Genomic DNA, 12096 nt, shown 5'->3' on the forward strand with positions numbered 1-12096 from the left:
GTGTGCATGTGAATACTGCAAATGTATGTGTATGTGTGTGCATGTGAGAGTGTGTTACAAGTATGTGTGCATGTGAATACTGCAAATGTGTGTGTATGTGTGTGCATGTGTGTGCATGTGTGTGCATGTGAGAGTGTGTGTGCATGTGAGTGCTGCCAATAGGTGTGTATGTGTGTGTTACGAGTGTGTGTGCATGTGTGTGTGTGTGTTCATGTGAATGTGTGTGCATGTGTTAGTGAGTGTGTGCCAGCAAGGGGGGGGACTGTTTGAAGGAGGGATATAGTTCCTAAGATGTAATGAAAATAAATTTTTTGATAAATTGAAATATTTTTATTTTATTTATTTTTACCACTGTGACGTTTAGTTTTTTACAGTTTACCCAGGATCACAACTATGTTTTTTTCACTTTCTCTAATTCCCGCTGAGAAGTCTGACCTGGCTGGGTCCTGCTTCTTCCTTTGTGACCTGCTTCCCTCTGGGGGCTTGTAGAACCATCTCCTGTCTTCGCTCATCTGAAGTTTATGATATCTGTCTGTAAGATCATCTGCTGAAATAATTTTTATGAGTTATTCATTGGGCCCTTTCCACCCAGAGACATATTTTCTTCTGTTCTGGGAAATAGTCTTTTTCTTTTCATCTTTTTTTCTTAAAAATACTGTTTCTCTTACTTACATCGCTAGAAGTGCTTCTGAGTGGAAATTGAATTTCTACAATTTTCCAATTTTCTCTCTAAATTTTCCCCTTCCATTTTCTTTTTTTTTTTTTTTGTAGACCAGGCTGGTCTCGAACTCACAGAGATCCACCTGCCTCTGCCTCCCGAGTGCTGGGATTAAAGGCGTGTGCCACCACCGCCCGGCCTCCCCTTCCATTTTCTATTTTTTTTCATATTCTATAGATATTTAAGTCTCCTATTAGTCCAGTGTCCTTTAACAGAGTTTTTGCATGTGTGTATATGGTGTGTGTATGTGTGTGCAAGCCCACATGCATGCCACAGCATGTGTGCAGAGGTCAGAGAATAACTTCAGGTGCTGGGCTCCACCTTCTACCGTTTGGCACAGGCTCTCACTTGTCTTCACCCATGCACACCAGGCTTGCTGACCTGAGAGCATTCAGAGGTTCTGCTGGCTTTGCCTCCTATATCTCCCTAGGATTGTGGACACGTGCGCTTCTGGGTCTGGTTCACATAGGTCCTAGGGATCCGAACTCAGACTGACAGGTGTGTGCTGTGTGCTCTTTACTCATTGAACGACCTTCCTCATTCCCATTCATCGCTTTCAATTCAGCTTATCATTATTTTAGTTTCTGAGGACTATCCCTTCATTTTCTTACCATTACCATTTCATAATTGAAATCCCTCCTCAGTGTTCCTTTTGAGGATGGTAATCATGACTTTTGGAAATTCTCTTCAGCTTTCTCTGTTCCTTGTTTAGCTTGGTCTCTGGGTTTGCTTTAGGCTCCTGCAGTGGAAGTTCACACGGTAGCTGCCATTTTGGGTTGTGGCAATGGTACTGGTTGAGAAATGTGTACAAAGTATGTAGAACTGTGTCTGGAGTGGATAAGAGCTCAATATTTTATGCTGATTTTTGTTATTCAATGATTTTCCCAAAGTCCTGGCTATTTACATTCATATATCACCTTGAAATCCCTTTAAAAAATAAACAAAGTTGAACCTTTTCCAGCTAAAATAATAAAAAAATATAAAAAGTTAGTTTTGTAAGAAACCCTAGATTTTCAGATTTTCAGTTAAAGAATTTTTTTGTCCCTGCGTCTGTTTTGATTGGTTTTGAGAAGCAGCCCAAATATTAAAGTAGGAAAATGAAGGTCCTTCTGAAGTTAGTAAACTCTAGAACTTTGATATACGTCATTCTAAGTGAAAGAAAATTCCAGTTGTTCTTCATAGTAAAAATTCTCTCCATTTTTTGTTTTCTGACTTTTTTCCCACGGACAGAAGAGCTGGATAACCCAGGATTGCTAATAATTTACAGCCTATTTTATGTGTGTGACAACCTGTAATTTGAGGAGATGAATGGGTGTATGCTCTGTGGGTGAACATTATCCCATGTGCTGTTGTGGGGGCAAGTGGAGCGTTGCTGTGACTTCAGATACCTAAGTTCACCAGTGAGTGGGTGGAGGTTCTGGTTAGGTGCTATGATAGTCATCTGAGATCAAATCCTGTTAGTGACTTAATGGGAGAAGGTCTTCAGAGGATTTCTCCCTCTCCTGTGCATGCTGGCAAGTGTCTACCTTTGGGCCAGACCCCACTTGCAGCCCTGCCCTGCCTTTTCTTACACTGGGACTCTGCTAACTGCATTTCTAAGTTATTGAGGTTTTTTTCTGATTTATACTCTTTTATTTGTTTTTAAATGATGGACTCTCTGTTTCTAGAGCCCCTGTCATCGGTACCATAGACCCTTTGAACTGTCTTCAGAACCATGCTCTTTCTTATATTGTTGACTGAGTTTTCTGTCCTGCACAGTCCCCCAGCCGTTTAGTCCCAAAAAGAAATCACACAGAGGTCTACATTAATCATAAACTGGCCTATTAGCTCAGGCTTCTTGTGAACTCTTATAATTTACATTAGCCCATTATTCTTAGTACCTTTTTCAGCAAGGCAGTCACCTCTTGCTTCTTCTGTGTCTGGATAGGGCTGCAGAGGGAGCTTCCCTCTTCCGAGAATTCTCCTGTTCTCATTTACCAACCTCTGTCTGGTTGTCCCGCCCATATTTCCTGCCTGACTACTGGCCAATGAGAGTTTATTTAAAACATAATTGACAGAATATAGACAATTGTCCCTCACCGCTATATGTATAAATACTCATTCTGAACAGTGGCTTCTGGGTGGCAAAAGCCCTCTATTTTTGTGTCTGTCTCTGTCCACTAGTTTAACACAGACACACACAGTACTACTGACTTAATAGTCATCACCTTTTGGTTTTTAAGGATGCATACAAGGTAATGGGTTTCATTATGACATTTTCATAGCTCTGTTGTTATACTTGGTTCTTATTCTTCCCTTCTCTCCACCTCCTGTTAATCTTCCCCACAGCACAATCATAAGAACTCCAAGTTGATGTTTTTCTGGTGAGCCTGATCAAGGGAGATACAATTTTTGAACCAGATATTCACTAATACATTCATTCATTTGACATTGTTCGTGTAACCAGAGACTTACTTTGATATCGTCAGACTAGATAAACTACGTTTATTTCCTGTATCTTAAGTATGTTAGTTTCAAATGAGCTCAACCCAGAAAAAGCAAGGAATAGAAATCCAAACTCCAAAAGAACCGTAACAACTCATTGCTAAGGACAATCAGACCGGGGATATCAAATGAGATGCTTTCTGAAACAGAGTTCACCTAAGAGATGTTATTGGATTTCTAGGCAAGAACAAAGGCCATTTTGAAATCGGTATCAGTTTTTATAGGGAAATATAAATGCAAATTAACCTTATTCATTTTATGGGCAATTTTGTAGATCTTTCTACAATATATGGAAACCCAGACATAAACTTGCCAAAGAGCTGTCACTCGGCTACGCTAAAATTGATGTAAACATGCTTGTATCCAGGCAAGGCTCCTAATCACCACCACGGTGTCCCATTTATATCAGACATATAGAAGCTACACTGTTGGAACAACAGAGAACCTTTTATAATACTATGATCCAAATATATGAAAGGCTATTGACTTTTTAAAGTAGTCATGGCAATTTTTAGGCATATACAAAAGCCATTTGATGAATTCCATCTACCCACAGTCAGTTTTAACTGTTAGCAACCCACTGCCACTCTTGGATCTATTCCCTTTTCTCTCTCATGTTGAGTTACCGTAAGCATTTCCAGGATGGCCTACCATTGCATTTGGGAAAATATTTCATTATCTTTTTCTGAAAGAACTCTGTTTTTTATCTTTACGACGTCATTACTGAACCTAAAACAATATTAACAAAATTAAGTTGTCGCTCAAAATCAAGCTATCGGTATGTGATTGACTATGATTGTCTTACCAATGCCCTTGATGATTGTTTTGTGAAAATGATTTCATGTATAGCCTGTAGTTGGCATATTCCTTATGACTATTTTACTGTAAACTTCTCTTGCTTCTCTCTTTTAACACACATTTCAAATATTCAGCTTCTTTGTTGAAAAGGCCAGTTTGAATTTTTCTGGGAAAAAGACCTTCTCCAAGTCCTGGCCTTGCTGATTGTATCCCCCTGGTGTCATTTTACATCTTCTGCAGCTGTAGTTCCTGTAGCCGGGCATGGATGCTTGATGAGATACAGGCTTCTCTCCGACATGAAAGCGGCTCCACGGATGGAGTTGGCCATTTCCTTCGTGTCCCATCATGAGGCGCAGAGTGTCTACTTCTGTGTTCTCGATGTGGAGATGGAGCCCTGGGTCCAGCTGCCAGCATCACCTAGCTAGCCATTCTAGGATTTCCTGCTAGCTTTTCTCTTCAGTTTTAGCCACCGCTCAAGAGTTTGGTCTTGCTCCACTGTGGCTTTGGGCTTCTGGATTTAGGAGACTTTCCCTATTTCCACCCTTCCACTCTGGATTTATTCTGGTGTCTTGCTTATTTGTTTTTTTTTGCATAGTCAATAATGAATTTATAATTCTCTAGTGCTCTGGCCTGCAATAACTTTATGAAATAAAATAGTGCCAGGGACACTGTGAGAAGAGGCTCTCTGGGTTGGGAAACTCCGGGTCCTCGTGTTCCTTTGAGGCATTTGTGTGTGACACATGGCAGCTGAGGCCAATCGAATCCTGAGAAACCCGTCAGCTCTGTGTGCTACTGAAGCTGGTGTTTCCTTTTACCCTGAGTGCCTAAGAGGGTCTTATCCGGAGACACACATTTTGAGATACCCTGGAGTATGATAGGGAGGAGTTATCCTTGTGGGACTTGACCAAGTCAAGGTCATGGCCACTAACTGGCGGTACCCTCTTTGAAGAAAAGACAGGTGGATGCGCAAACTCGGGTTCTGACAGCAGCTTGCCCTACTGTGTTGTGCTGTGCCGCGCCTTTGGTGAACACAGTCTCATCTACATGGTGCCGAGTTCTTCCACTCTGAGTTCCTCCACTCTTTTGTGCTGTTCTGGCATCGAGGACGTCTCCAATGTTGACTATTTCATGTACATTAAATACTGCCAAAGTCCAGTTCTTTCTCAAAGTTAAGAACAGTTGTTCCACAGTTCCCTTTCTTTATAAGTTGAAGATGCACATACTACATATTCTCTCTCTCTCTCTCTCTCTCTCTCTCTCTCTCTCTCTCTCTCTCTCGTTACTTTATTTCAGGTGCAATATCAGCGCATAAGGAATAGAAAAAACAGTCACAGCAGTAATTTAAAATTTGCTTGTTTGTCTCAGCTATCAACTCTAGATTGCTCTTCCCATCAGAAGCTCGCAGTCTGTTTTGTGGCTCACTATGGAAAATCGGATTGAGCAAAATTAGGGACAGAGACCAATTTTCCTCTGCTCTGAAGATACCTCCAGCTCCACACAATAAATGTTTTCCATTAGAGGGAAAATGTTGCGCATTAATGCTCCTGAGAAAAAATAATGATTGCCAGCAATGCCATCAGGAAATGATTTTTTAAATGTTGCAGAGTGTAAGCATGAATCGGGAACTAAATAGGAATACAAATTATTTTGTAGAATTGGGACATTAATGATAAAAAAAATCGTTTCTTGGAGAAGAAGTTATTCTAGGAAAGTCTGAATATTGAGCTTGGGGACATGCACAAGGGACAGAGCAGTAGTAAGACATACAAGTCAGAAAGCTTGATTAAAATAAACAAGAGCAGAGCCAAGGCTCAGAAGACCTGGAGTTCTGTTCTGTGGGATAAGACATGAGACGGTCTGCGCCTTCTCGTGTTGACGTCGTCATCAGCGACATCAACCATAGACTAAACAGACTTTGTGCAGCCCTGGGCTTCTGGGTCCTTGGCAGCTGGTTACTGTTGGGTTCCGATTAGGCTTTGGCACTGCTGCCTACGGTGAAGGTCGTACTGTTTTAAATGGTAAATAAAACTTTCCTTTCAAATGGTCATGATTTCAAGTGTCTCTTCCTGCAGAATGTGGCAGCAGACACTTGTAATCCCAGCATTTGAGGAGTAGAGGGAAGTGGATCATGAGTTCAAGGCCAGCCTGGAGTACATAGTGAGCTTCTAACTGAAACACACACACACACACACACACGAAAATAAATACATAAAATATTTTGTATGTAGAAAATTCAGGAGAAGGCAAAGAATATGAATGCTAAATATTTTGAAATTTAGAGCCTTCTCTATTTGTCAGAGCCCTGTTCTTTATGGTAAACAACTCTTAATTTTGTTGGTCACAAGAGCAGGTCCAGTATAGATAGTAGCTGTGGATGTTGCTAGTTTCTTCACCCTTTAAGGCTAGTGTGTGTGGTCTGTTCAAATGTATGTTGTTGAGAAGGATGAAGACAGACAATGGAAAAATGATGACTACCGTATAAACGTTAATTTAATTAATTTAATTGCAACTTTAAGTAATGGATTTGGTTGCATTATGCATCCCTTTATTTTTATTTTATTTTTTATTTTCAACAGTTAGTTTTAATGATTAATTTTATTTTTTATTGTTTTTATTGAGCTATATACTTTTCTCCACTGCCCTCCCTTCCTCCCGCCTCCCCTTCTACCTTCTTTCATGGTCCCCATGCTTCCAATTTACTCAGGAGATCTTGTCTTTTTCTATTTCCCATGTAGATTAGATCCATGTATGTCTCTCTTAGGGTCCTCATTGTTGTCTAGGTTCTCTGGGATAGTGAATTTCAGGCTGTTTTTTCTTTGTTTTATGTCTAAAAGTCACTTATGAGTGAGTACATATGATATCTGTCTTTCTGGGTCTGAGTTACTTCACTCATTAAGATGTTTTCTAGATCCATCTCTTTGCCTGCAAATTTCAAGATGTCATTATTTTTTCCATTGTGTAGTACTCCATTGTGTAAATGTACCACATCTTCTTTATCCATTCTTCAGTCGAGGGGCTTTTAGGGTGTTTCCATGTTATAACTAAGGCATCCCTTTATTTTGTTCTACCTCCGGAACGCTGTTTGTAAAATCATTAAACTCAAATAGAAATGTAAGAGGATTTCACAGTTTCAGAGTTTCAGCCCAATCTTTCATGACTTGCTCGAGGCAACAGTTCACCTCATCGGGCAGATTTTGTTTACTTCACAGTTGATGAATCACTTTGTTCATCTTAAGTATAACACAACTATGTTTTCTAAACCACTTATCATCTGGCCACAATAACAGCTAATGATCAAGTTGGCTCAAAATAATAATCGTCACGGTGAGACACTGGAAGGCTGGGTGTCTTCAGTGTGTGTTAGCAATTCCAGTATTAGGGAACAGAAGGGCATGTGAAGATGATAAATGCCAGGGTCAGCAGCTAGGTTGTCACCGAGGTCTGAAGCTCAGATTTAGAGGATCATCTTGGGGTGTGAGTGTTCCGTGCACACGTCTCTAAACAACGAGGCTGTTTTCTGCCCTGAATGTCTACAAGAAGAAGCTGTGCCAGCCAAACTGTGAACAACACTAACTTCTAAAGCTGCTTTAGGGAACTGGTCTGAACCCACAGCAGCCTTCATAATGTGGCTATGGAGATGTATTTATTTATCTTTTTTTTTTGGAAATTAAACTTTTAGTGTGTGACCAGTAACTTAGATATGTAGCCGAAAAGGCCTCAAACCATGCTTCTGCTTTTCCATTTGACTCAGCCAGACTTTTGGTTTTTTTCAATGCATCTCAGCTTATTTGTCTGTTTTAGGCTTAATAATCCACACTCTGTTTCGTTTCCAGAGGTGTGGTGAGGGTCAAATGATTTATGTCAAAGGATACTGTTGCACTTTGAAATTATGTCTCATTAGAATTAGAATAGTGCTGCCTTTCAGTTCGCCAGATTCTGAGTCCGTTAATAGTTCTTTGCTTATTACAAATAAGGAAGATTTATTTTTTTCTCTTCATCAGTTATCAGGCCTTTTGATCACAAATGAAATTGAATAGTTCATTTTAACCTTCTAAGAACTCTGCTTCCTGAGTCAGCAAGGGTCCATTTGAAGAAATGTAATTTCAGTCTTAGGTTCTCTGTGAGGACCATATTCTTTGGGGTAAAAAAAATGTGGAAACGTTGGGTGGCTTTCAGAAACACACAATTGCTCTGTTAGAATTCTCTCGGGGTAGAAGTGGGGTAATAAAATCAGAAATCACAGAATGGCTTCTATGTCAAAGTCAGACTGCCTGACCTTGCCTGTGCAGTTCAAGTAGAAATGAAGAAGGAACACGGAGAAGGAAATTGAGTTTCCCTTCGGGTGTTGCGTGACCACACAGCATCCATCTGGGATTGCACTGTAGGTCAGGCACGTAAGAGCCGAAGGTCCTAGTAGACATAGTGTTCTCTTGTTTTCTTCCTCATTTCAAAATGCTCCGATTAAAGCCCTGCTCCCCACTATAAAAGAACATGTGTGTGCACACATGTACTCCTGTACCCTACCAACATCATTTGGTCTCTGTCTTCCAAAGCTACAGCCAATCATTTAAAGATAGTCAAGAATCCTTTCTGATGTGTGCTTGATTCTTTGTTTTGCTTGTTGGTTTTCTCTTAAAGCCATTAATGGGACATCCTAGATTGCCAGGCCTCTGGGCAGTTTGGAATCTTCTTCATCTCAACGGAAGGAAGGGTCATGGATTATGGGAGTGTGGCCAGAATTGTCAGATTTCAACAACAAGCTCCCAGTCACCTCTTTCCATGGGTGGCTCTTTTCATTCTCAGTGCCATGGTCTGTGTGTCCTGGCTGGTCCCTCTTTTGCTGCAGCATAGGTGACCCATTTCCCTTTGAAGTTATTTTGTGTCAACATCAGCCGTTCCGACAGCTGGGGAGAGGAATGAAGATTGTCTGAGATGCATTGTGTCCTCAGACACGCATACCCTGTCTCCTAATGTGGTAAAATAGTCTGGGGAAGCATTTTGGGTTGATTTTTAGCCTTACCCTGTCAGTGAAATCATTGCTTGAGATACTTGTGTTTGTCTGATTGTGTGTGGGAGAGGTTGCTAGGTCTGTAATTATTGCCCTGGTTGTTTACGGAAACCGAAAACGTCTTTTGCTTTGCCATCTTTTAGAAGGGTGAGTCAGTAGAACATAGTAAACTTGTAGGACCTGGTAGCCTGAAGAGTCTGGGCAAGCCACTTCTAACCCACTGAGAAAGGAGGTCAGGAGACTCTGGATCTGACAAGGAAGGTGTCTTTGTGCAGTCACAGCCCTCTAAGTTGAGCTCTGGGAGACTTCCTAGCTGTGTGATACGGGGCAAAAAGTTGAAGTAGCCTGAGCCTTAGTTTTCCAACTTGTAAACTGTGGATTCCATTTTGAGTTGCAGAGAGATGGTGGATATAAAAGACTCGGCACAGCTTTCAAGTTGGTAGTGAGAAGGTACAGACAGGATGGCTGTCATCCAGAGGCATCTTCAACGCCCTGTAGATAACACTTTCCTTGTGTTTGAGAAACAGGACTCAGTTTCCCCAATGTAAGAGGAGATTTTCTTCGTGGGTTGGTGATGTTGCTCACTTGGTAGAATGATTGCCTAGCACGTACTCGTGACACCCTGAGTTGATCTCCAGCGCCACATAAACTTATCAGGGTGGCACATATCTGTAATTCCATAGCTCAGAAAGTACAGACAGAAGACTTGGAAGTTCATGCTCATCCTTGGCTAGCCTGAGAGGCTCTCTCTCAAGAAGAAAAGAAAAAGGAAAAAGAGAAAACCAGCTAGGCTTGGCCGGTGCCTTTGAGCAAGCTGAAGTTGAGCCTCACCTCCTCACCCCGCCCTCGGGGATCTCCTTTGTTTCAGAGTCCCGGCTCTGATGTTGCTTCTCCAGGTGATCTGGTCTACTTCCTATGCCCCGGCTGCTGCTCCCCCATCAGCCCCACCTCCTACTGGAAAAAAAAAAAGAGCTGGGGAGGGAGTAGCAAAAAGATGGAGTCCTGTAGGGGAAATTCTGCCCTCCATTTTTACCGAGACTTGCATACTACATTCCCTAGCAGCCAAAAATTCCTGTCTGGAGAGAAAGGTTAGAAACATTGCTGTTATTCGGATGGAGGCAGGTATATCTGTCTAAATCACGCTGGCTTAGGATAAAATGTGGCAAAGATGATAATGGTTTCCTTTTGGTGATTGAAAGAGAGATGGGTGGACCTCAGGGTGACCACCCTCGCTCTCCGAGCAGAGTTTATGCCTCTTTGCCTCCGGCTTTAACTAGAAGTCCCTTTCCTTCCATTTTGCTATATTGCCACACCTGGGTAGGGGGGATTGGTTTTTGGAAGAAACGCAATGGAAATGATTTGCAGTGAGTATGTTTCTTTCTTCAAATCAAAGTGCCCCTTCATCTCTCCCTTTAAAGCACAATGTAGAAGAAGCTTTTATCAGAAAAGGGAGAAGGTGCCCGCTGTTGCTAGGCAACCATAAAAAAATCGCTGCAAGCCCAGTTACAGTCGCTGTTGGTGAGATTTTTCCCAGAAACCTAGCTGCTCTTGTAAAGTTCTTTGTGTAGCAATAACGGAAATGCATGATGGGAGGATAGAAGGTCTTCCTCATCCTTCAACACCCCTTTCCCACCCCTTGTCTACACTCAAGCCCCAGATGAATGGAGTCTTGAGACCAGTTTGTTTATTATTTAATTGTTGTTTATTTACTTGTTGAGACAGGGTTTCTCTGTGTAGCCCTGGCTGTCCTGAATATCACTCTGTAGATCAGGCTGGCCTTGAACTCACAGAGATCCATCCACATATGCCTCTCGAGTGCTGGGATTAAAAGCATGTGCATGCACACAGCCTGAGAGCAATTCTTGCCGTGGGTGTTCTGAAGGAAGATGCTATGCAGATACATATGTGGTTACCATACACAGCAGGTTATCTTCATTTTCAAGACTTGACTCCACTTAAGGAAGCTCATGGGAATCCCTTTCTCTTTTAGCAGTGATGTAACGGCTAGGAATGGGACCAGTCTTTACACACTTGACATTTCCTTAAGAGTCTTCCATGAAGGTTATTTTTACTCCAAGGAGATGCATGTGCCCACAATTGAATACTGATGACATCACTAGATAGCCACTGTGTTCCTCTCATCCTGGGCTTGGGCATTTTCTCTCTGGCTTACCGTGAGGCCACTATATTTCTAGATTCTGAGGCAAGGTGCCATCTGCCGTGTGAATCCCAAGTGGAGTCTCGTGTGACCTGTGGTGTCTTTCTGTTGCAGATTTGAACTCCTTCCAGAGTGACTCCTCAGACCCCCAGGACACAAGTCAACATGGTCCTCAGCCACAGATGCTCCCCACAGAAGTGAAGCTAACTCTCCCGATGGTGGCCAGTCAAGGTGGGGATGCTGGAGATGGAGCTGAAGAAAACATTGTTTACCTCTGATCATGTGCTCCTTTGTTTTCTCCAAGGAAACCAACTAAAACACTGGCACTTTGGGGACAACCTTCCCTGGGCCCCAGTCCTTGTGTGTGTGATTGTCCGTGCCCAAATTGCTTTAAGAAGAATATTTAATATTTCATTCAAGTTCATTCTTTTGGGCATGAGTCTAATAATTAAATTATTGAAAACGGCACTGTGTGTATTGTCTTTAACTTCTCTCACCCACTTTCAAGTTTGTAGAGGAGAAACTTAACTTCACTGAGTGGAAGGATAGGAAAAAGTTGTTTTGACTTTGAATTCCACTTTGTACATTGTAGCCATTCATCTGGAGAGTGAAATGCCTTTTAAGATAAAGATGAAGCCATTTTGATGGGGAGAATGATTTTTGCCAGGGGTCAACAGCTGTCCAACAGTTGCTCATTGACTATGACCTCGATAACCTCAAAGGCAGAGATGGCTTTGGGAAAGGCCTTTTCTCGCTTTGCTCTTGTGTGTCTGGGACATCAGAGTTGGAGCGCTGTCACCCTCACCATGCAGCGCGTGTGTCCCATCTAAGCATCTGTTCTGACGGGGCAGACGCTGTGCTTCAACACAGTCTGGACACAGCAAGGGCCTGAGTCATCCACTCTGAGGCTCACTTTCTTGTTCTACTGCT

General features: G+C 42.0%; 1 protein-coding gene across 3 annotated transcripts in view; it reads left to right on the forward strand.

The window, feature by feature from the left end:
- Window positions 1-11632, forward strand: part of Arhgef28 (Rho guanine nucleotide exchange factor 28) — a 295501-nt gene extending 283869 nt beyond the window's left edge. For all 3 annotated transcript variants that reach the window (XM_005356442.3, XM_026783747.1, XM_026783748.1), the window contains one exon: window positions 11281-11632. In XM_005356442.3, coding sequence (XP_005356499.2) covers window positions 11281-11444 — 164 coding nt within the window. In that variant the 3' untranslated portion in view covers window positions 11445-11632. The remainder of the gene's footprint in view (window positions 1-11280) is intronic.
- Window positions 11633-12096: the final 464 nt, after the last annotated feature.

The sequence above is a fragment of the Microtus ochrogaster genome, chromosome 19 (assembly GCF_000317375.1).
Source record: "Microtus ochrogaster isolate Prairie Vole_2 chromosome 19, MicOch1.0, whole genome shotgun sequence".
NCBI lineage: Eukaryota > Metazoa > Chordata > Mammalia > Rodentia > Cricetidae > Microtus > Microtus ochrogaster.